General features: G+C 42.7%; 1 protein-coding gene across 4 annotated transcripts in view; it reads right to left on the bottom strand.

Moving 5' to 3' along the window:
- Positions 1 to 2,837: 2,837 nt before the first annotated feature.
- CTNNA1 (catenin alpha 1) overlaps positions 2,838 to 25,936 on the bottom strand; it is a 297,107-nt gene continuing 274,008 nt past the window's right edge. For all 4 annotated transcript variants that reach the window (XM_056124865.1, XM_056124866.1, XM_056124868.1 and 1 more), the window contains 8 exons: positions 17,549 to 17,705; positions 9,867 to 10,067; positions 9,196 to 9,347; positions 6,334 to 6,444; positions 5,213 to 5,394; positions 5,005 to 5,110; positions 4,442 to 4,576; positions 2,838 to 3,941 (listed from right to left, as the gene is read on the bottom strand). In XM_056124865.1, the coding sequence (XP_055980840.1) occupies positions 3,654 to 3,941; positions 4,442 to 4,576; positions 5,005 to 5,110; positions 5,213 to 5,394; positions 6,334 to 6,444; positions 9,196 to 9,347; positions 9,867 to 10,067; positions 17,549 to 17,705 (1,332 nt within the window). In that variant the 3' untranslated portion in view covers positions 2,838 to 3,653. The remainder of the gene's footprint in view (positions 3,942 to 4,441; positions 4,577 to 5,004; positions 5,111 to 5,212; positions 5,395 to 6,333; positions 6,445 to 9,195; positions 9,348 to 9,866; positions 10,068 to 17,548; positions 17,706 to 25,936) is intronic.

Below are 25,936 nucleotides of genomic sequence, written 5' to 3'. Positions count from 1 at the left end.
AAGAGTGGGGGGCTGGCAGCTCCCCTTCACCCTGGAAAGAAGGTTCCATGCTTTCTCCCATGGGCATCTCGGTGAGATAGGGTCAAGCCACCCCAGGTGCTCAGCCTGGCTGGGGGCAGAGGGAGGGGCTCAGACCTGAGGGGCAGGGGTGTGCTGGGGGATGGAGCTGTACCCCAGCCCCCACCCCCACTCGGCCCTGCACCCCAGCCCTCAGCTCTGTGTACATGGAAAACAAAACATTTTTAAAGTTAACAAACACTTCACATTCACTCTTTCCTAGTGACTTTGAATCTAATTCAGGTCAGCCGGTCCATTTGGGGGGCAGAAACATGGCCTGTGGGGCTTCCAGCCCTGCCTTTGGCCTGCAAGCCACAGGCTTGGGAGCACTCATAAGCGAGGTTGGGAGATGCTCTAAATCAAGGCTTAATGTTTTGTTGATTGTCTAGAGTCTAGACTGAAGAAAATGTTAATGCCAATTAAACTTAAAAGCATGTCATCTTAGCACAAAAAATTGAGGAAATTGTCTTACAGTGTTTGAACAATTATTACCCGATTCAGCAAAGAAGTCACTCACTGCCAGGTGAAATCCCCAATTCCATCCTGTTATTCTTCCTTCACTGTCATCCTCTTCCCACCCCCGCCCCCTGCTCTCTTTGTGTGATGCAAGGATGGAAGATGGAACTCGGGACCTCATACATTACAGGTAGGTGCCCTGCAGCTGAGTCACATCCCAGCCACTGTCTATACCTTAAGTAAACAAAAGTATCGTCTATACCTTAAGTAAACAAAAGTATCGCCAAAAGGCTGCGAGATTTCAGCACCCTCCCTTCACCCATGTGGTTCCCTTTGAGCCCAAAGGGCCCCATGGAATTTCCCATATTGTGAATTGTGGGCCAGTTTCTCTATGAGTGAAATATATTGTGAATCAATGTGGAGACACAGTCCTCAGTTTAAGATGATTCTTTTACTTTTAGGTTTTTTTTTGGCGGGGGGGCATGCCTGATGGTGCTCAGGGCTTACTCTAGGCTTGCACTCAGGGATCACTCCTGGCAGGCTTGGGGTGCCAGGGAACAAACCCGGCTTGCGCCGTGAGCAAGGCAAGCTTCGGGCCCTTAAGATTCCTCTAAAGACTTGCCCACAGGAAAAATGGAAAAGTATGAGAAACTGGATTGGAAATCTGACCCAGCTGCTGTCCCTGGTGTTTGGAGAACACCGTATTTCATGTGACCATGGTTCCTTGTCAGTGTGTACGCATACCACTGTGTCAGCAACGGCCCTCTCCTGATTGTTTTAGATGAGGAGCAGTTCAAAGAGTTCTGCAGTTGTCTCTAGCACACAGCAAGCCTTTTCTTGGGTGAGGGGGAGGACACCGGTGCTGTCTCTTCCCTGTGTGGTGAGGGATGACACTTCTGTACGCCAGGAGGGGAACTGTGGTACCAGGGATGGCAGTACAAGGTAAAGCAAGGTCATTACCTATTACTTCAGTGGCTATTAGTGTAATTAGCACAAACGCGATTTTGGAGAGATCACTCTTAAGACTCCAGAGTGTTCAGCCCCCCAACTGGTCTTTTTAAAGTATTGTGGGACTCCACAATAGCTGCCCTCTTGGTGTTCTGGGCCTTGAGTAAAGCAGAGTCTTGTCCACGTGGAGCTGATGGCACCCGGACAGTCTGCAGTGCAGTGCTCTGGGGCGAGCCTGGACCGGCTTTAGCTGGGGTTTCTGCTCAGGGAGCTGGAAAGTGCGTTCAGGTGGGTGCCAGAGCCTCGCACTGAAGGGGACACAGCTGAATGTGTCTTTCGGGGGTCATGTGATAGTTATGCCTAGACAGAAGTGTGGGGTCCAACATAGCCCATCCACGTTCACACTTTAACCGAACACTTGGCTTTTGTTTCTTTTGGTTCCTTCACACTGAGAAGCCATGCACCATGTGAATTGTCTGAGGGGTCCTCATGGCAGGTGGGGTCTCCTCCTTCCTACACTACTCTAATGACCACTGGAAACTGAGGTCATCAAAGTATTTTTTAAACTAATTTTGGGAGCAATTATATAATAGCTAATTAGCCATAATTATATGAAGAGCCAGTGAGCAGAAGCAGTGAAAAGCAGATACTGGAAGTTGAGAAAGGCAGTTCAAAAGGTGAGTGTTAGGGAGAACTCAGTATGTTGGTGGCTATTAGACTGGGGGCACTGGAAACCATACCACACCACTACTGCTCTCAATCCCCGTGTCAAAGCACGGTATTTTTGTGTTCCAAGGCCAAGGGTTTCTCACTACTCAGAATTACTATTCCTTTTTTTGTTTATTGTGAGAAATTATATATTTCACATGCTATCCCCTAGTACTTTCACCCTTTCGTTTATCAGGAAGCCCTCCACCCATTGTACAGCAAACTACGCATGGTTTTAATCTTTTCTTACTATTAATACTTAATAGTATTCCATTAAGTATATGGCACAATTTCTTCATCCATCTGTTGGTTGCTCCTACAATGAGCTTAGATATAGATGTATCTTTTCAGATTAGCGTTTTTGTATTTGAGGGATAGATGCCAAGAAGTGGAGCTCCCCGTGACATATTCGATATGCCAAACACAGTAATAACAAAGTCTCCAATGGAGACGTTACTGGGCCCCCTCGAGCAAATCGACGAACAACGGGAGGGCCTTTACTTTACTTTATCAAGGATGTAAGTAAGATGACGGGAGTTATATCAAAATGCCACCAGGATTCCAACATGTCCCTGGAAGTACAGTGTGGATTTCAAAAGTGGGTATGACCTTTCCCGATGGGCCATCAGCCAGGTATAGCAAGCAAATAAAACCCCACTACTCGAGCCTTTTTGGTTTCATAGTGGACTTTATTGGGAAAAAGTTAGTGTAAAAAACATCAATTTCATAAAATTTAAATAAGACAGTAAAATTATACCTTGCAGCTATAGTAATCGCTATAGTAATCACAAATAAGGTAAAGGCTAAATTATTGCCTAAGCAAACACTATTTTGTCAGGCTTCTATGGCAAGCCCAAGGCAGGAAACATTCCAATTATTAGAGTGAGTCCAATGATGAATTTGCATTGAAACTAAAGAAAGGGAAAAAGTGTGTTCTGATTATGGCACCACAACATTCTAGCCTGAAAAAAGCAACTTTATTAATGTCCTGCAGCAGAGTGCATTAGTAATTGTAACCATGCATTAAAATTCTTATTTTATGTCATAGAGTAATCATTTTTATTCATGATACCTTTTCCCCTGACTGAGCTTCATGGGGTTTCTCTCTGAGGGGAAGACCTTCCTGAAACATTCCTTCTCCAGGGCTGGCCAGATCCCTACCTCTCAAACCCTAATGCTAAGACAGCACAGCTTGGTCAGGGGTGTTACCAACAAGTGAAGTTGGGGTTTTCTTTGGTTACAGAGTTTTTAAGCATATAAAAATATAACTAGAAATTTGCTCCTGAATTCCATAAGTATTTTTTGCCAACGTGAACAAAAACACAGTTCTTGCAAAATTTACCACCTGACCAGGTTTAAAATCTGCCCATTTGTTTCCCTACTGAATCTTAACATTAGTGTTCTGTTTAGCAAATACGTTTGAATGAAGAATAGTGATAGATCTTAAGGAACATTAAGGGGTGGGGACAACTGGCGTGGCGGCCTCAGATACTGTCCATAGCTTTGAACTCGCTAAGCGCCTGCACAGGGTTCACGTGCTTCTTCTGCGATGCTCGTTTAATTTTGGTCTGTGTCTCATCCTGTTTCTCTCTCTTTACCAAGGGCTTTTTCTCAGGCGCCTTCATCTTCCATGACACTGCAGGGAGGTTCAGAGAAGCCATCCCCTGAGACTTTTGGTACTTGGTGGAGGCCACGTAAGATGCCTTCACAGTCTGCACCACAGCATTCATCAGGTTCTTGGCAGCCTGGATCAGGGACATGGCGCTGTCGACCTAGGAGGCACAGAGAGTAGTGAGGGACAAAAGGTCTGGGGGAGAAGGGTTCCATGGGTGGGCAGCTGTTCAAGCAACGATCTGTATGTCTGAAGAAGGGAGGGTCTACCGGCAATAGCCACCAGCCTGTCACCAAGACAAACCCCAGCCTTCCCCTCACCTCCCTTAGAGAATATGTGTAACAGCATCTATAGTAGCAGGTGAGCAACTGCTAAAACAATGCTGCTTTAAAAGGAAGTTCCATGGCATCAGCCTCAGAGATGTCTTGTGTCCTGTTCAACCTGACAAGGGGTGCAAACCAGGACATGGTGAACAGATGAGGGATGGAGGATGCTTCAAGAAGCCTATCTATGGGTCTTTACAAATTTTGAACAGGCTCATTTCCTCTCAGAGGCAAGGCAAGGGAGATAAAAATACTTTCCCCCTGTGGGAGGGGGTGTGGCCACAGGCCAGCAGCATTCCCTGGAGCCCTTCTTTCCACAGAAAAAAAGGGTACTTACCCCAGAGACCACGAGTTCCCCACCCAGGTTCTGCACTTCAGCCTTGACCTTGCTGCAGATGTTGAGCTGGTGGCAGTAGAGGGCAATGCGCTGCAGGTAGGCCAGCAGATCCTGTTTGCAGGCCGAGTCAGGACACTGAGGAGAGAGCAGGCCGAGCCTCAGCACTCCAGTCTGCCTGAGCCCACCGCCCCCTGTAAGGAAGGCTCACCAAGCACGGGCCTGAGTATGGAGAAGAGTCAAGAGCACTTGAGCTAAGTGCTAACCAAACAGCCCTTCTGCACCTGCCAACGCCAGAAGGGCCAAGGGCGGGATAAATGAGAGGACTTGAGTTCCAAGTCATTTTGTCCATGCTGCTAGAGGCGAGGTGGAAGCTGTGTGAGCAACAGAGTGGCCAGTCATGGCCCATGAAGGTCTAGAGCTGATATAGCAGAAACCAGACAGAGTCTAGCTCTCTGCCCTATGAAACGACCAGCTCAAAGATATGAGCACTTGGGGCAAAGGCTTGTGACAGGTACTGTTATTACCTCAGGACGAACTCTGTAAGCAACCCACATGGCACTTACATGGTCTGCGATGGTTCGGCCGAGCTTATCCATCCGGGATCCTGCTTCAGCAATTTTTTTGGCAGCACTAATCACATCTGATGTGTTTTTGAGAGGGCCTTTACCTCTGGGGAGAAAAAAAAAAAAACCCATAAGAATCTAAGAAGTCCCTCCTAACTGGAAATGAACAAAGGAGAGAACTCCCCCAACTCCCCCCAGGCCCACTCACCGAGTGAAGTCCGTCATCTCCATCATGATCATGCACATCTGCTTGGCCAGCACGATGATGTCATTGCCACTGTCATCCCACTTGGAAACTTCGGCATCCAGCTTGCTCTTTTCTTCCTGGAAGCTGGCCACCTGTTCTGCAATCTTTGCCTTTTGCTCCTGGGGAAGCTGAGCCATGATCGCCTAAAACCGGAAGCAAAAAGAGTTCATACATGAAGAGAAGATGAAGTTCTCACAATGCACTAGCCAAGAGTATTTTCACCAAGCAATCTCTGATTTAGGTAAGATAATGCTTTAGTAGGTTCCCTCTGCCTCCAGGGCCATTGCTTCTGATTTTGCAGAAGTTTAGAGCAGCCTAAATTCCAGACCCACTTTTAAGAACAAATTTTACTTCAGAGGAAAACAGTGTGAGGGGTAGAAGGCGTTAGTCTTTGTGTTCATTCCTGCTCAATTCTGTGGAAGATTGTTCCAGTTCCCTCCACTGGGGAAAAGAGATGGTAAGGGCGAACAGCACCTTTCCCAGGTGATTTTAAAATGTAAATTTTTGAGGACTGTTTGTTTTGGCAACTTGAGGTGGCATTCATACCTGACGGAGCTTCATCACTCAGCTTCCCAAAGTATTACAACCCGGTGAAACTGAAAGCAAAGCCTCCCTGTTCAAAATTATTTCAGTGAAAGACTCCTTTAAAATATTTCTTGGCATCCCCCCAAAAACATAAATGCTATTGATTGAAGATTTAATGACTCAAATGAATGCAATGTTCTTTCAACTTTCTTGAATATACCACTGTGATTTTTTTAAAAAAATCCATGAATAGCTCATACTCATGGTATCACTGAGATGGGCAGAATCTTTTTCAAATTTCACAACTCTGTTAACAACTAAGAGCACTGAGTAGCTCCTAGGACTTCCCTGATGCAAGGCTCTGCATTAAACCAAAGCCTCAGGGTACAAGCGAGGAGACACCGGAAGAACCTCCAAGACTAGCAGGTGCCACAGAGTAAGAATAGCATCACTGGTGTGCATGGCTGGAGGGGGAAACAGTATTCTCAATGATGAGGTTTCCTGCAAAGGAGAAAGCCAGGGTCTGCAAAACTTGCTACACTACACCCATTCTTTACCCGGGCACTTTGGCCAGCTATCAGCTGATCATCTTCTGTCTGGACGCTTGTCCTGCTCCTGACATCGAAGTCTTCTGTTTCAAAGTCAGAGTCATCTAGCTCCTCAGGGGTCTGCCAACAACAGAAAGACCATGAGTCAGAAGTACAGATACACAGGATTATGGATGCTCAGGGTGACACATACAATAAAGAGTCGTCTTTTAATGGATTTGCACTTCTTCAGCACCTGCATTTTAAGACATAAGTGAGAACTTCCCTGGGTGGAAAAGATACAGTATTAAGGAAAGAAATCTTAGCCATCACGTGACAGATCCTGACAATTTTCCACTACATGACCAAAAAATGAGTGAATTTACTAATACTGTAGTCTTCTTGGCACCAAAGTCTGCTTTGAGAAGTAAAAATAGACCATGTATTTTCACTATTAAAAATCAATTATCAGAGGAAGAGAGAATCTGGCAGCAAGAACTTTGACTACCAAAGGGTTTGATTACTTGGTCCTAGCTCTGCTTTAATTATGAAATAAAATTCTTATTTTGCATAACCTCTTGTGATTAGCTGCTGTCCTGAAGTGTAATTCTGCCTTCAGGAAGGTATCAGTAACAGGCTGCAAGCGGATGCGTAGGTCTAACACAGCTAGTTGACCTGTGATAGGAAGGCAGGTAGTGAGGTAAGTCCGGCACCTCTACCTGCTTGTTGACAGGTTCAGATGTGTGAGAAAACATCTGAAACCTGCAGGGGTAGGAGGCCTGGGTTTGATCCCTGGCACGGCATGGACACTCTCTACCCCCTTCCCCCCAACAGGAATATCTTGTGTTTGTGTACATGCAATAGTCTTCACTGAGGTGAAGACTAAAGAGTTACTGCAGAACAACAAAGAGCATGTCCACACAAAAGCCTGTAGTCTGTTCCAGAAGCACACATGCCCATTCTAACCCTGGCACCTTTAGAGTTTGGTGACTTTCGAAAGAGCTTTCTCAAAGAGCAACTGCTATCACAACCTTCATATTTGGATCACCAAGGACATGTTGCTAAGAAAATGAAATCCCTCACTTTTATTCCTTTACTGAGTACCTCTGTCCTAAGTCTGGAGATAGGACATGACTAATAAAATGGAATTACTTGACTTAATACAGAGCAATCAGTGCTATGACTGCAATTTCATGTGGTTGGTCAAGACAGTCTTGTAAGGTGACATCTGAGCACAAACCTTAGAATGGAAGAAGTCTTCTAGCATGAAGGAGTTGCTGTAAAAAGAGCCCAAGCAAGGAGCTTGCTGAGGGAGGTAAAATAGGAGAGGCCAGAGAAGGAATCGGCTCATGTAAGAAGGAACCCAAGGAGAAAGGGGACGGGGATAGGCAGTGGAATCTGAGGAGACACATCCAAGAAAGCCTTGTGGTCCAGTTAAAATTGAATGACATGCCATTTTCGGAGGGCTGAGAAGTGGAACACTTGAGCTTGCTCTGAAGCCTAAGATGGTCACCAGCAGCTCTGTCAATCCTAAGACTAGAGGTGTGAGTCCAGGTGACATGATGGTGTCAGGACAAGGGAGGGGACAGTGTTCAGATTCCATTATTTCTTGTGAAAGAAAGTCCAACAGGCTTTGCTGATAGATCAGATGTGGGATGAGGCAAAAAGAATTAAGGGGTCAACCAAGAATTGGTGCTGACCATGTGGACGACAGTTGCCATCCCACGATAACTCAGGAGCTCACAGGTATGAGTTCAAAGTAAGCTAATGCTACACTAGTAGTGACAGAGGAAGCAGGCCTGGTGGCTGAGTGTGAACTCGAGTTAGCAGGTTCCACAGTTTTCTCAGGTTGGTGCAAATCTGATGGTGAGAGGTTTAAAAGACAAGAAATTCCCAAAGGAAACCAAGGAGAGGGGTGCCCAGCAAATCCCTGCCCCCCACCAACAGATGAGAGAATCAAGAGGAAATAGGAAAGGGGCCAGCGCCCAGAAAGGGCAGGAGCACTGGGACATCACAGAGAACATGCACAAACAGAGCAGGGGGCAGTGCTCAACTGCTTCAGTGTTGTCTGGGAACCCAGCACCGCGGAGGGAGTGGAGAGGAGGAAAGCATGTGGCTGATGGTCACAGGGACAGTTCCAGATTCAGTGGGCACATTTTTCTACAAACACTCAGTAGAAGATGGACACCACTCAAAACAGAGATCAAGTCTCAGGCTTCTCTGATGAATTCTCTATGTAAGTGTCAAAGAACTATTACTCATCCCGTTGAAATTCTTCCACAAAGTCAAAGGGAGCAGCTAGGGGTGGGGATACATCCTAAGAGGCCAATATTACCTAGGTCCCCAAATTAGAAAAGAGCAGCACAGGAAAACTAGAGTCAGGCTCATGAATCTTAGCAGCAGTAACACAGGCGGTAAGGCATTTCCACATACAGGAGTGGAAATGCTAGATAATCTCCCTCATGTGTGGTATATAAAGCAATGGCCAGGGAAAACAAGCCTTTTGACTCTTAAGGGCTTCTTCAGAGAGGAGCCATGTGTGAAGTGGACTGGAGGGCTTGGGGCATTCAGTGGTGGTGCAGGAACTTTGTATGCTAAAAGCATATACATTAATACTGTAGACCATGTTACCACTCAAAAATGAAAACTAAAAACACACACACAACAAAAACAACAACAAAGGGAACGAAAAACAAAAACTAAACTGTCCAGCACAAACACTGGCCTACTTGCTCTCCTTGACCCAAGTTTGGGATCCAACTTGGAACTAATTTATTTTCAGACTATGTAATTAAGTCTATTTCATTCTAACAGTTTTAGAGTCCATGATGTGTTGCTGAAGTTTAGGGAATGATAAGAAACTGTTGAAACATCTGAAATGCAGTTCCTCACCCTTATCATCAGCACGGCTTTTCTGATGTCTCGGATGCCGTCGTACACCAGGCGGGAGGCATCAATAAACTCGTTCTCATCCATGGGCTGGGCAGGGTCCGAGCTGAGGGCCTCCACAGCTGCTTCGACTTGCTCAGTAAACCGTGGCATGACTGCAGAGGAAAGAGGCTTCATCATTCTACCAGCCCCCCCACCAAGTCCCTCAGTCAGATGGCAAAGGGAAGGAAAGTGATAAAAAGGCCTCTGCTTTTACCTCTACAAGAATTTATAGTTAAAATAAATTAAATGCCACACTTTACAAAGACTCAAGTCACCATTGTTGTCTCTGACCAGATTCTACAATAAGGGATCTAGTGGTTGAGGACTTTTACTTGAGGACTTATGTGATAACGGAACCCTCCTTAATTTATTATTTATTCACCAAAGGAGAACTTAATTTGCAACTTCATCTTAAACAGTATGTTCAGAATAATTCCCTTCATTAATCATGGGTCACACGAAAGGGAACTGTTTATGAGACTTAATTTAGCTTTCAAAAATCAGAGGCATTACTCAGAGTGCTTGTCCTAAGACCTCCTATTCCTAGCCATAGGGAGTTGCCTACCCGAGCGGCCTTACTCCAGCCAGGCTGTGTTTGGGGAACACTCAAAGGGAGGACGGCAGCCCCTTACCGGTGTTTGAGAGCAGCTTGGTAGCTTCCAGCACTTTTTCTGTGTAGACCCCTGGCTCATAGTTGTCCATCTCTGAGGTGACCACGTGAATGACCCGGGCTGCCCGGCCTCGAATTGCACCAGCTGTGCGATCAAGCCCATCAACATCTTTCTCTTGGAGAGCAATGACGCATTTGTTCACATCTTCCAAAATGTGATTCTCTGAGAAAGGAGCAAAAAGCCTGAATGAGAGACTGACCCCTCACTCGAAAGGGTATAACTGGAAACTGGGCCTCATTAGTCCTGAGTGGCCACTCTGAGCCAGTTAAAGTGCCAGAAGCTTTACTTGTGTCCTTTCGTTGGATTATCTGCTGGATTAACTGATCCAGAAACTCAAGTTTGTAATCTCCAATAATAACCATAATTTTTCCAGGTTTGAAAATGGGCATTTTTGAAGCATTTTTTTTTAATCCAGATAGAAAATTCAGCCCTCGGAAATCTATTTAAAAACTTAAATTATCCTTAAATCATAATAAGAAAAACAATAATAATAATTTCACTGATTTCCCATCTAAAGCAAAACAACCAAAGTTCATTATAAGACTTGGTCCTTCCCCACTCCTTCCAGCATATGCCAATGGTATTCAGACAATAGACCAAGCAGCAAGTCTCTTTGGCAGAAAGGGATGGGTGTGTGTGTGTGTGTGTGTGTGTGTGTGTGTAGTCCTCAGTGACGTCCTCATAGGGGAGTGGGCTTATGTGACTTATGAAAGCTACTGGATACTATTACACCGACACATGGCTCCTACTTATATGGAGCTGGATTTGAGGGGTCCACCAAAATTCAAAGCAAGAAGCCTGGCACCAGATTTCAGGAACCCCAGTGCAAGCAGCTCACTTCCTGCTAAGAAGTGTTAAGACATACAAGAGCTCTGAGCGGCAGTGTCTGCTGCCCTCCTTTATACCAAAGGACTCAGCCACACTAGGGAAAGTCCTTGTTCTTCTGGAAGAGTCAGAACACGTGGAATCAGTTTCAGTCATTTTCTTGCCAGCCCTGGATTTGGTGATTATTCAGGACTGGCTCCAGTTTGAAGCCACTTCCATTGCTTCACATGCTCTGTCACATTACATATGAATGTCCCAAACAAAGGGAGACAAAAGATAACTGGGTAATTCTGACCACTTCAGAAACCTAAAACAAGTTGGCCTGGTGTGAGAGAATAGGAGGGAAGGTGCTTGCCTCATATGGAACTTCAGCTGCCGTGGCCCTGGATCAAATCCGCAGCACCCCCCCTGATTAAGAAGCCTGAGCATTGATGGTGTCCAAACACCACCACCACCAAAAGCCCAAAGCAGAAAACAGTGATGATGCTATTCCTTCTCCTTTCAAGGAAAGCTGGAGGCAAGTACTACTGAAAAAAGAACAAAGCCTCCACAATGCCCTGCAATTGGGCCCCGAAAGACAAAGTCTCTTCCTTTCAGTTCCCAAGAGACTGCAGGAGTTCTACAATGGTTCTTTTCAATTCAAGACCACAAAAAGATTAAAACTCCCAATAAGACTGTAGCACTGTCCTCCTGTTGTTCGTTGATTTTCTTGAGCGGGCACCAGTAACGTCTCCATTGTGACACTTCTTGTTACTGTTTTTGGCATATCAAATACGCCACAGGGAGCTTGCCAGGCTCTGCTGTGCGGGCAAGATACTCTTGGTAGCTTGCTGGGCTCTCCGAAAGGGGCAGAGGAATCGAATCTGGGTCAGCTGTGTGCAAAGCAAACGCCTAACCCCCCCCAAAAAAGTTGGTAAATCTCAATAAAAAAATCAAGATAGATTTGGTAAAAACATCTTTCACACAAAATTATACATACATTTACCATATGATTCAGCAATCACACTCTTCAGTATTTATCCAAAGGAACTGAGAGCTTATGTCCTCATAAAAACCTGCACACATTTATAGCAGTTTTATTCATGACTGCCAAAAGTTAGAAGCCACCATGTCTTGCGGTAGGTGAGCAGATAAAACTGTAGACTGCTATTCAATACTTAAAAGAAAAAATCCTATTATGCCATGGAAAGACATGTCAGAACCTTAAATGCATACTGCTAAGTGAAAGAAGACAATCCAGTAAGTTAATATACCATATGATCCCAACTACAATATTTTCTGGCAATGGTAAAACAGAGAAAACACTAATGGGAGGTATGAAGAGGATTTTTAGGGCAGGGGATATTCCATGAAACTATCAAGATCAACACATTTGTGCGAACCTACAGGCTTTCCATACCACCAAGACTGAACCCAAATCCTCGTATGAACCCTGGCGTGACAGCGATGTGTCCATCACAGTAACCACAGTTTACTGTGGCAATGATGCTTCTCTGGTGGGGAAGCTGAGGGGGCAGGAAACTATAAAAATCACTGTACCTAGCTATTGATTTTGCTGTGAAGCTAAGATTGCTCTAAAATTCCGTTAATACATAAAAGTATTTTTCTTAAACGTTCAATGACATTTTATGGTATGTCAGCATATATTGAGGTTTTTTCCTTATGAAGAAAACTATGGATTAATATTATAGCTAAGAAAATCATAACTTAGAATCTACTAATTAAACATTTAAAACAAATTCTCAGCAGTATACAGACCAATTATATAATATACTTTAAACTTACATTGGCTTTCTACATAATAACTTAATTTAGAATAGTAGTAACAATTGTCACAATGGGGATGTTACTGGGCCCGCTCGAGCAAATCGATGAACAATGGGAGGACAGTGGTAGAATAGTAGTGAGCCTGCCCACCATATGAAGCCTTTGGGTTAATAACTTGAATTTTATTTTTTTTTATTTTTTGAATTTTATTTTACATAAAATAGGGAAGATTGCATTGGTGGTGGGACTGGTGTTAGAATATTGAATGTAATAAATCATGGACAACTATATAAAAATAAATACATTTTAAAAATAGTTTATGCTGGTATCTTGGTTTCACTTAGCAATAAAAAGGCAAGGAAAAAAATGTTAATAAATCAGCTATACACTGATGCCAGATATATGGCCCAGGGGGCTGCAGTGTATGTTTTTATTTTAGTTTTCTAAAATTTCTTGCACTACAGGGTCCCCCCCTCGCCCCAAGTGCGGGCAGGAACCACTGCCAGGTGTTTACTAGGGCCTCACACATGCAAGGCAGAGCTCTCCCACCAAGCACGTGCGGCCCTGCTGCAGGGCTGTCTGCGGGGACACTGAATGAAGCATGGTGTCTTTCTTGGTACATTCAACAAAATGGCTCAAACTTCCACCAAGCATTTGTGAGCTTTAGTCTAGACAAGTCTGTTTTTTAAAAAATAGTTTAGACTTATCTTGAGTTTAGACTAGCTTTCTTCTGGATGAGCCCCAATAAGGGATAGGTTTGCTATTTGTTAGCAAAACATGAAGCTTATTTCAGGATGCTAACTAAAGTGACATTCTCAGCTCTTCCTAAACAGCTTTTTCTAGGGAATCCCAGACTGCTGTGGGCATCACACCCCCAGGACACTGAGTCAACACACTTTCTACCCATAAGCTTGAAAGGAGAACAAAGTTTCCACTGGGCATATCCATACACGGAGGTTATATGGTGCCCACACTGTAATACTTTAACTGAGTTTCCAATTAATTATAAATTGACATAACAGTCTGTACCCCATTAAAGATTGAGTGTTTGCAACAGAAAAAGAGTCATAGGCACATATGCAACAGTCTATCCCCAGGGTATCGTATAACAGAAACTATGGCATCTGTTTCACATGAAAACCTTTCTAGTCTGCATCCACAGATCTACATGATCAACCATAATGGCTACATGCCACCCCAGTGAATAGATAAAGGGCTCAGAAATTCTTTCACCTCGTCTTTTTTAGACTTTTGGCTGAAGTGAACATTCTGGACAGGTATCTTGGCAAACACCTATAAATCTATCCCTGGATAAATTTTCTAGCAACTGGATTACTAAGTCAAACAACATACGTGTTTAAAGCAGATGTATAATGTCTAATTGCCCTTCAGGAACCAAGCCAACTGGCATTCTCCAGAAAAACTATGTGAATATGTACATCAGTTTACACTGTACAACTGAGCTGTTCTCCATATCCTCTTTCTAGAAATCTCTATCAGTGCTACCTTAGTTATACACAGGAGGTAATACTTTATAGAGAGGGCTTTAATCTAAAACAGAAAAACTTCTGAGTGCTTGTCATTTAACATAACATGATAAACATTCTCCTAAAAATCGCAATGAACCAAAAACACACACACACACACACACCCCAACAAAAAATCAATGTTGGTCACACCTGGCAGCGCTCAAGGGCTATTCCTGGCTCTGTGCTCACTAGTGAACCCTGGTAGTACTTAATCAGTACTCCAGGATGTGGTGCCAGGGATTCAAACCAGAGCCACAGACGACACAGTCACATTCAAGGCAAGTGTCTTCCCTCCTGCACCTGCACTCTCTCTCTGACCCATAATGGTCTCCTTTCCTTTGTACAGTGTGACACTTAATGAAAAAGGGTGCCATTCATCTGTCACCTGAAAGTACTTAATGCACTGTCATTTATTTCCAAGAATATCAGGTCTGGGAGTGGGGTGGGGGTTGCAATAGGCCCAATTAGTACCAATCCGACCATTCGCTTAATTGGAAAAAAGCCAAAAACAAAACAAAACAAAAAACCCCAGGGAGCCAGGGTGACAGACTATTTATGTATTCCCTGGTTTTTAAGAGGGAAAAAAAAAGCAGAGGAGGGACCAAAACTTCCCATATAAGCAGAGTAAACGAAAGTAAATTACATTTCCACAGAAAACATTTATCAAATACAATTCAAATGAAATTCAAATAATCTTTATCGCTTTGATAAATTTCAAACCAATGTCCTTGAGGAATCAGTCAATATAAATATGCTCATGGTTTGCTAAATGTTCTCTAGTACCACAAAGCATCACTAACATTTAAAGGGGAAACTAGGAGTCAGAGAACTTGAGACCTCCTTCCTCGGCAGCACACATGCTCCTCTCTCAGTTTTCAAGTACAGATGTCACACTTGATACACACTCATCCAGGATTCTCTTCCGCTGTGGCCACAAGATACATTGACAAGATTTTGGAGACTTTGCCAGGTTATACACAAAATGACCGTTACTTTTAAAGTCACAAATCAGGACATGACTTAAGATAAATGACAGAATTTCTAGAACCAGTAGGACAAAGTATGTGGGGAGAGAAGAGATAAAATAGCAGAGGGCCCCATGAGTCCTGTTCTCCAAATAACTTCTATTAGGTTCTCAGTCTGAGGATAGGACTATAGCCAACATCCAGTCTCCACAGATTCCAAGAGAGTGGAGAGATTCCTAAACTACTCACACTGGGACATAAGGCCCCAGAATACAGCAGAAAATAATCACTTCAAAGAGTGAAGCAGCAGAACCCAGTGATCCGCCTTATGCTAAGACCCTAAGTTGAGCCTTTCCCTGCAACTCCCTATCTCAGACCAGTGGGCTCGGGCACAATAAACATAGCAGATCTGTGCAAGGTCAAGATGTGGGGTCCTATCTGACACAGGGACAGATGACACCTGCAAGTGCACAAGAGCCAAGGACTGAGACTGACTACGGCCTGCCTGGTTATAGAGGATACCTTGAGATGAAGTGCAGACACTTTGCCACAAGCTGTGTGTCAGATGAGGTGAAGAGCTACCTCTAGGTCCCCCCAGCCCCACCCTCCTTGTGCAGTCGAGGTCTAAGGATATAAAGGAGTCTGAACCCTAAAATTAACTGGCCAATCCGGAGGACTCTACAGAAGCACTTGTTAGCTTTCCCCATCATTACAGTATACCAAGAAGTCAAAGGAATAGTGGACAATATAAATACAGCCTTGGTCCATGTTTTTATTTGCTAAATACAAGCAATCTAAACTTTTCAACAAGCTACATCTTATACCCTTTTTGGTTTCATTTGTTTGTTTTTTGTTTGGGGGCCACACTTGGTGGTGCTCAGGGGACCATTGAGTACCCCCACTGTACTATAGCTCTCGCCCCTTAAATTGAATACTTTTTAATATTTTCATAAAAACAGAACATACCGATCAAAAGTATCTGTTAAAGTATTTCATTTTGTTTTACCATTCTTCTGTTTTATAGCACATACCCTAAAGTTACTACCTGGATTCCACTAAATGGTATTATAGAATTCCTTTTGTTCGCAGATTTAAAGAATATTGCATAAGGGACATTTGCTTCTCCTGGATCTTATTTTCCTGCAAGAAGGACTGCCAATCCCTTGAGACCAAGCGTGAGATATACCCAACTCAATCACAAGAAAGTAAGTTTAGAAAAGGAGCGTCTATCTCTGGAGGGGACTTTCATTTAGATTTCAGAATTTATTGTTTGCTTAAAAGTAAGCTGTGAAGGTGGAATGTTTTTCTCTAAACCTATGAAAAAGAATAATTCAGTACTTCATTGGGAAAAACAACAGAAGGCCAAGATTTCCCAAAAAAGCCATTGCTGCATTTCTGGCACCTGCAAAGATATGCTTGCAAGTGGATTTTTGTTTTAAAGTACCAGCACCTGCAATTTGGCAGTCCTGTAGCATTATGTTTTTGCCCCCTCTTTTTTGCAGTTTACAGACTGTCTGTACCCCACTTGCTCAAGTAGAGCCTAAGTTACTAATCCCAATGAGAGTGGCAGAGATAGGGAAACATTGGTATGCGGAACACATTGTCACCTTATATAGGTCACTGCTGGAGGACTGTGCTGTGCATATACTTAAGCCCTGCTTCTGTTTCAAGCCCCATTGCCACTCGCATCGCCCATGTTTCCAGCCTGTGGTTCCCTGGGGTGACAGAGAGTTTTAGCCCTACAAGTTGGCTGCTGATTCTGCCCACAGCTACTGGCCTCAGGAAGCCTGGCACTTCCAGAGTAGGCACTGCAGCCAAGGGCAGCAGAGGCCCTGTTAAATGGTGATTGCATTTATACTTGCTCGACTCCAAGAAGATGAATTGAAATTTATCTCTGTGTGATAAACACTGAACTGCAGTTGACAGATATTTTCTATATAAATGCAATTTACTATGCCATTACCAGTTTATGTTTATATAATGAAATCAGCTGTTTTTGTGAGGTGAATAACCAGATTTATTTTTTGCAAGTTCATAATTAAATAGCACTTAAATATTTCCTTTCTGTTTTCTATCTATGTATCAGGCAGTCTTGTGAAGAGCATGCAGTTAAGGTATAATCATTTCTACGGAAGAGAGGGAGGGAGAAGCTTTCCAAGGTGTTGAAAATCTCTTCTCTGTTTCACAGGCTCATAACCAATAGCCACAGTCTTTATCTACCAGGACACAGGTCAATGTTTTTCCTAACATTAACAGCGAGAGAAGTGGATGGTGATGAGGCAGAACAGTTAGCTGCTGCAAGACCTTATTCAATGCGAACAGGGAAACCCTGCTAGCTAGCTTTGTAATTCATGCTTCTATGATGCAGACCAGCCCCATCTCCCACTGCTAAGGAGTTAGTGGGAATCTTTTAATTAAAAAGAAAACCAGAACAATATTACTGCTAGAATAATTTACCTGTCCAGACTTGGGGGTGTTCTTATTGTCCATTATTTTAAGTGAGTCAAAAATAATTATGCACATTCTCACATGCTCCTCTGGAAAACCAGCTCATTACCTGAGACGGCCAAGAAGTCATCGATGGAAGTAATGTCATCAACAGCATCTGTTAAAACGCGAACTTGTTTTTCCCACTGTTCTTTAAAAAGATCCATGTTCTCCTGGGCCAGCTTACTCTGTGGTTTTGCTGCTAAAGCCAGGGCAGCGTTGATAACCTGCAATAATATTAAATTTCATTGTTTACTCTTTCCAAGTCATGCAAATAAAATAGGTGGTACAATTTGGTCAGTCTCAGTAGCGATGGCTTTATCTCCCCCATATTTCACTAAGACACATGAATCCACATGCTCCATTAGTACTTAAAAGATAAAGTAAGAAGAACGAAACAACAGGATATGTATGTGCATATATAGACACTGACTATAACTTGAAACACAAGTGTATTGAAACTATGGCAAGAGAAAAATTAAAATATTTTAAGTATCTTTTTAATTCAGTAATAGCAACTGTTCAATTTTTAACATTATACCCCAGACTATTTTCTATTCGTATATACATGCATGCACACATAATTAGAATTACATGTTATAATATATACATGTTACAAGTGCATCTCTAAACCATTAAATGTTAACTAACATTTTGAACTATAAACTAGCCCATCAATTGAATATATTACTCCTATATTACATAATGTCTAATTGGAACTAGCATTTGGCATTTTAGGTTCTTGATAGATTATCAAAGTTTGTAAAAATCTATTTGTAACCCAATTCCAAGCATTTCTCTGAGACATATTTTACTCAATAACTGCAAAGAAAGGGTTTAACTAATAGTTTCTCATAAAAAATTTCTCACAATTTTTATGCATACCAAATAACCTACCAAGTTATCACTTAATGACTTTAACCCAGTGTAACCACCAGCGCAATCTCTTTTAGATCATTTCACCCTCCCGAACAAAATCACATTAGCAGTCATTTCCTATTTTTCTCATGGGGTGGGGTGTGTGTGGGGGTGGGGTGGGGGCTGAGGTAGAGGGAATGCTGGGACAGGGGAGGCAGGACAGAAGCACCAACCCCTGCAGTGTTCAGGAGCTAAGTGCAGCTCAGTGCTTGCAGGACCAGGTAATGCTGGGAACTGAAAGGGCCTCCTATTCTTTGAGCTACTTCTTGGAGCTCTCAGCATTCCTTTTTTTTTTCTTTTTTTGCGCTTATATCTTAGTAAGTAAGGTACAAAGTACTTATGGATTATCAAAAAATAAGTGTCTTTATAACAATGTGACTTAGAAGGAAAACAAAGGCCAGAAAATTAGTTTGGACTGAAAATCTGGGTAAGGTAGAAAAACAGTTATGATACAGAAACATTAGAGCACACAAACCTGAAGGTCTGAGATGATTTTTCAGATGCTCAAGGTCATATACATAGTTCACAATACACTAGGGGGTAATCAAGAATGATGCTATCAACTTAACCCCTAAAGACCACCACCCACAGAATGGTGCAATTACTCTTCTTCCCTCCTAATAGGAAGTAACATGCTGTCAATTACAGAGTCTAAGCATAGTGGACTATGCTATTTCAGATTTCAACTGTTAGTAGCCCACCATTTTCAAAAGAATATGAGTTGGAGAGCTGAAGTTGTAGGAGCGGGGTTAAGGTATTTGCCTTGCATGTGGCAAACTCGAATTTAAGGCACCACAGATGGTCCCCAGATCAACCGGGTGTCTGCTGGAGTTTAAATTATAACTTATATGGGAGAAGAGCCTATACTATACTTTCTCATGTACTCTCCCTTATTCTCATCAAAACTTTGCCTCCTTTTGTTCTTACTATTTATTTCCCACTGGATGTTTCACCACTGTGAACTATGCTCTTCATTAATTAACTCATTAATTTACTAATGTATCAATGAATCACAGTGGAACTAGACCCTGCAAGAATTTTTGGCTGAAGAAAATGTTCCTAAGAGCCAAGTAAACACAGGCAAGGAATTAATTATATGTTTTAAATACTAATATAATTTTCTGTTACAAAGAGAAAATTGTTCTCTTTGTTCTGTAATATATCTTATCTTGTGAAGTATAATGAAAGAAAAGCATCCTGTCAAAGGTTAACTTTCCATTTTGATTACAAAACTATTTACATAGGACATTTCTGATGATTCATAATAAACTAGGAATAAAAGATACTAAACATATTTGAAATGATCATCAATCATGATACCTTGTGGTGAAATTCTAGAATCATCATTTACCTTAAAAACCAGGATATTGTATTTCAAATCTGTTATTAAGTAACAGTATTATAAATATTAGTTAAATAATAATGCAAAGACTTCACCTAGCCAATAAAATAAGAAGTAGAAATAATAAGGAAACACTCAGGGATCACTCCTGGCAGTGCTCAGGGGACCATATAGGATGCCAGGGATCAAAACCAGGTTGGCTGCTTGCAACGTAAATGTCCTACCCCGGCCCCAGGCGTAATTCAGTTTCAATTAATTTTCGTGCATGGTATAAGAGATGCAGTTTATGTATTAATACTCTCCCCCCCACATAGACACAACGGGATGCTTTTCAGCTGACTTGATTCTTGGAACAACATAGATGGATTCTGAGGTGATTATATTAAGTGTTGACTTCTCGACCTAGGTACAAATAGCTGTTGCATTCGGAGATGGCCGTTCCGTTGAGAGCGAATGGGACATCAGGAACGAGGCTGTTTCTCATAAACATTGTCTTCATAAGATTCAGCTATAGAACTACCTTTCCACACTCACGGTCAAAGTCGGCCAGCATTTGTGCCGCTTGGCTGATGTTTGGTGTTATTAAAACAATGTCATCAGCAAAGCGGAGGTGGTATAGTTGCCGACCATCTATCTTCACTCCCATTCCTTCCCATTCCAGTCGTCGCATGATGTTCTCGAGGGTGGCACTGAAGAGTTTCGGTGAAATGGTATCACCCTGCCGCACCCCTCTCTTGACATCAACGATCACTTCTTTGTAGAATGGTGAGATCCTGGTAGTGAATCCGCAATACAGCTCACGGAGGATCCTGATGTATTGGGCTTGAATGCCCTGATTGGCTAGGGCTTCAATGACCACTTCCGTCTCAACAGAATCAAAGGCCTTCTTTAAATCAATGAACGTTAAACAGAGCAGCATCTTGAACTCCCGAGAAACCTCAATGAGCTTGGTTATCGTGTGGATATGGTCAATGGTGCTGAATCCTTTGCGGAACCCGGCTTGCTTGCATGGTTGTCCTTCATCTAGTGTTCTGCCAATCCTATTTAGGATGACTCGAGTGAACAACTTGTAGATGACAGACAATAGGCAGATCGGGCGATAGTTGCCAATGTCATGGATGTCTCCCTTCTTGAACAGTAGTACGGTCCTGCTGGTTTTCCACTGGGACGGAACCTTGCATTCAGACAGGTAGCCAGTGTATTGATGAGTACTGACGGCAGGTTCTTCAGGTGTTCAGGTCTGACCTTGTCTGGGCTGGGTGCTGTTCGTTTCTTTACTGACGAAATGGTATGTCGGATTTCGGCGTTAGGAACGACATATCCATCCTGTGGAATTTGGTATGTCGGCACGTGGACATGGCTATCGAAGAGATTTGAGTATAAGTCATGGATAATCTCCATTGCCGTTCTGGAGGATGTGATGGATCCATCAGGACGTCGGAGGGCAGTCATCTTGGTCTTGTAGTTGGCGAAGGACAGGCAGGCGTTACGAATACTTGTCCCGGCTTCTGCCACATCTACAAGCACTTCTGCTCTTCTCTCTTTGAAGTCTTCCTTGATCGCATCTCTGCACTGCTTTGCGAGCTCGGACGTTAGCTTGCGGTTACCTGAGGCATGTGCCAAACCACGTTGGAGAATAAGCTCAAGAGTTTGAGGACAGGCGTTTTTTTGTGGCTATCTCTCTCTTGGCATTCCTCGTACAATCATGGAGGTGCTGAACCAGTCGATCGTATTCCTCGTCAATGTTGTCAACAATGGCATCTTCCCATGTTGCCGCAATAGTGCCAAAGAGTTCCCAGTTGGTGGTCGTTCTGGGAGTTCTCTTTTTAAACTTTGCAGCCCTTTCTCCCCGCTCTGTGAAGTAGAATTTTGCATGACAAATGACCTGGCAGGTGGAAGAGAGCGGCCTTCAAGAAACTGCTAAGAGGACGAAGAACCTCCGGCTCCAGGCACATCTCTTTGATTCCACTATTCTTCCTGCATTAACATATGCCTCAGAGACCTGGGCCCTACGCAAACAGGATGAGAACGCTATTCAGGTCTCCCAAAGAAGAACAGAAAGAGCTATGCTTGGAATATCACGTTTCACTCAAATGAGAGAAAGAATCCAGAGTTCCGACATCTGTCGACGATCAAGAATCAGGGATGCTGTCTCGTTTGCCAGAGTGTCAAAAATCAGATGGGCTGATCACGTAATGAGATTTAAAGATGACCGCTGGACTAGAGCTGTTACCGACTGGATCCCACGGGATGTCAAAAGACCGCGTGGCCGCCCACCTACCAGATGGTCAGACTTCTTCATCAAGATCATGAACGATCGGTTTGAGGCTCTTCATGTTCCCAGAGCGAACAGATGCCATTGGGCTACACTGGCACGTGATGGAGACGTTACTGGCGCCCGCTCAAGCAAATCGACGACTAATGGGAAGTTAAGTGATTATATTAAGTGAAATTAAGAAGGAAAATACCAAATAATTTACTTATATGTAGAAAATAAAAATAAAATAAAACTACAACATATTCTTTGAAGAATGCATGGTAGTTATTATGGGCCAAAGGAGAAGGAGGTGGGAGGGACATGTGGGTCAATTTTACATGACAAGATTGTAATTAGACATTTGGAGATAAAAAATTTGTGGTATATACATCTGTGAAAGTGCAAAGGCAATAATCCTGAAAAATGATGGTATGAATTAATGTTACCTCAATAAAAACAATAACTTCTCTGTAGGAAAGCAGAGATTACCCTGTGTCTGAGGTATATAACAATAGGAAGCAGAATACAGGTAAGAAGAAAATAGTAAAAATACAATATAAAGCTAAAGTAATTAGAAAAGTCCATGTGCCAAGATGGTTTCAAAATAATAATGAACTGAATTGAAAATGAAAGGCTATATAAATGTCATCATTCATGTGTTGAACAAATACACATATTTTTTCATATCTTAGTTTCCTTCTGGACTCTGAGAAAGCACACTGGTTAAAATGCTTAGCTTGCATGAAGCAGACCCAGAATCTTCCCCCACCTGGTTGTCCCTGCTCCCATGTTCCTGACCCAGCACTCCAGGAGTGACTCCTGAGTGACATTCAGTGCCAGTAGGTGTGGCTTAAACTCACCCTCTGCCCCTTTAAAAAAAAATCCCTCTATTTCCAAATAAATGAGAGGCCAATTTATATTATTCCTACGTTTAAAGAGCGATAAGCATATTGTTAAGAAAGGTGTCAAGAATAACCCCAAGTGTGCTGGGAGCCCAAAACCAGTATATATAAGTCCAAATGCTGAGAAACAACTAGGGGAAAGTTACTCTCACAAAAAACAAAAACAAACAAAAACACAAGCAAATGTGGGTTACTTTTTGGTCATTAAGCTTGAAAGGAGGTCAAAACTAGACACCAACACCATAGTGAATGGAAATTTTTAAACGCTGCTGGACCACAATCTATCTCTAGCATCATGCTGAACAGGATGCCCTGTCTTGTATCTTATGAAGGAAGAGTGGTCAGCTTTTCATCACTGACTACGAGTCATCATTAGCAGGTTAAAAATCCTTGCAATTCCTTTTCTCTTCCAAATTATGCTTTTTAAACCAAGCCTGATGCTGGATTTTTGTCTCCTGTTTTATTTCCACCACCCTGGCAATATCTTTTCTGTTTCTTTGCTCCCTTGCTGCTTCCAAAGCAGGAGTTCCTCAAGTTTCAGTCCTCTGCTACCTTCTTTCCTTTTCCCACTGTGAGCAATTTCATTTATATACCACCCATTTGCCAACTGCTTCCACATCCTCTACCTGCATCACTTATTTTAATCCCAAACTCACACTCCAGCCACACATCCTGTAAGTACTATTCAGATGTTTCTGGTATTTCAAAGTAAATATGTTCAAAATGAAATGCATGATTTCCTGTTTCCAACTATGCTGAATGGTTCTGACTTAAAATTCTTTGTTTTGGGGTTGTACCCAGTGGTGCTCAGGTCTTACTCCTAGCTCTATGCTCCTCTTTCACTCCTGGCAGTGCGGGGGCAGGAGCATGGGGCCATATGGGGTGCCATACCCAGGTCAGTGGTATGCAAGGCAAGACAGTACAGCCTCATTCACTATACTATCTCTCCAGTCCCTTCCTTTAAACCTGATACCACAACTTCAAGGGGAGAGCAAAGTAATCTTTGTTACTTTATTTAATTTCTCATACGTCTGAACTCTAAATTAGAATAACGGTTTCATGCCCTTTCTTTTAAATCTTTCGGGACTCTCAGATTTTTCCCTATTTAAGTGAGATGAATGCGATGGAAAGGGTATCTACATAGACTGCTGCTCCCATATACTTGCTCGTCTCTGGCACCATTCACCGCGTACCATGTCCTCTCGTCTTCCCACTGGTGCACCTGGAGTATACGGATTCTCCAATCTGTAGGCTCCATCCCAGACCAACCTTTCTATTTCTGCCCAGTGGATCTCATCCCCTGTACAACTCCAATCCACTGTGCCAGCAATACTCTTCTCTTTACTATCACTATTTCCTCTCTGCTAAGTTATTTCGAACAGCATAAAACATACTTTTATAGTACTCAGTAAGGATGAACATTCTTAATCCAATATTTACCTCAAGCTACAAACACCTATGCCTCCATAATCCTTACATAAAAGTCAAAATGGCTATTCTCAATTCCTCTCCCCTCTCTGCTCAGTCAAGTTTGTCTAATCCAAACTACAGAAAACTCTCCTGTGACCTCTACGTTGCTCAATTTGAGACCCATTCTCAGTTTAGATTCTCTATTTTCACTAGTAAATAATCACTCTTCCTAGAAACACTTTTTCACTGTTTTCCAAGTTTGTGTTCTTCTGGTCATAATAACCTTTTTTGAGACTGGATATGAAGTTAGAGATAAAATACATGATTTGCATGTGGACTAGGACTTCAATTTTCAATTATGTTTCCTTAGTTTACTGCTCCTTTCCCTCAAACTCTAAAATTCCAAAGAACCCCAGCTTTAATTCTCAGTCGTTTACTCTAATGTGTGCTTGCTTCATGTTCTCTTATCTAGGTTTGTGGTTTTAAGCACCCTGTATATACAAATGAATCCATTAAATACCCTTGTTTAATAGGATCACAAAATTAACATATCCAAAACAGAGAAGGATGAGAGGTCCCAGTTTGGCACTATCAGGGACAACACACAAGAGACCTGGAAGGACCCCCCAAACAAAAACAAACAAACAAACAAACAAACAATAACAACAACAAACAGAAAAAAACAGAGTTCCTTATTTCTTTCCCCAAAACACTCTGATTAGCTTGCTGGTGGAACCTTGCACTTGTGAAGCCATGAGTTCAATTCCTGGCACAGAATGGGCAGAAAAGAAGGAGGGGACATGAGGGGTGGGAAGATCCAAACTCTAACCCAGTACTTAACACTACTCTTGCCTGGATGGTAGCATATAACTCATTTTGGTTTCCTAGTGCTGCCACTAATGATCAAGACTGTGCTTCAAACAACACAAATGGTCAGGGAGATAGTTCATCATGTGGGAGAGCGGTGGGTAAATCCCCAACCCTGCATGGATCCCTGAGCACTAGAGGGAGCAATCCTAAAAGAATATCAACACCCCCCTCAAGAGTGCTCAAGGAAATCAAAGTGTTGGCTGACTTGTGCTCATTCTGAGGGAAGTTCAGTTCACCTATTCTTGTTTTAGAGGCTGCCCAGTTTTCTGAGACTCTTGCTTACTCATATCATGCCCCTCGTGACTATACTGGGAACCTACTTCCATTGTCTGGCAAAACCTAGCCATCAATGGTCGCCTGTTAGTTTGTTTACAAAGTCTCTTTTGTCATAACAGGTAATATATAGGTTTCAGCAATGAAGAAATGGACTTTCTAAGAAGGCTATAATTCTGCTTATCACAGCTTATTAATGGGTTCTTGCTACTTCAATCACCTCTACAGAAGTCAGAAAGTCAGAAAACGTATTGAATTCTAAGTTAGAACATGCCAATTCTCTATTCAAATCTTTCAACAGATTCCCATCTCAGAGTTTAAAAAAAAAAAAAAGCAGAGATCCTAAAAAGCCCTCACCACCCAAACCTAGGTTACAATATTTGATCTCTTTCCTTAAAACCAACACACCTGAGGTTCCTTTCACTTAGAACACTCTCCCCACAGACATACACTCTGATCTGCTGGGCACCTTCTTCAGGTCTTTGC

This window comes from Sorex fumeus, unplaced genomic scaffold (assembly GCF_029834395.1).
Source record: "Sorex fumeus unplaced genomic scaffold, SorFum_2.1 ptg000051l, whole genome shotgun sequence".
NCBI lineage: Eukaryota > Metazoa > Chordata > Mammalia > Eulipotyphla > Soricidae > Sorex > Sorex fumeus.
The sequence above is the reverse complement of the archived record's forward strand: the minus strand, read 5'-3'. Positions and strand labels throughout refer to the sequence as shown.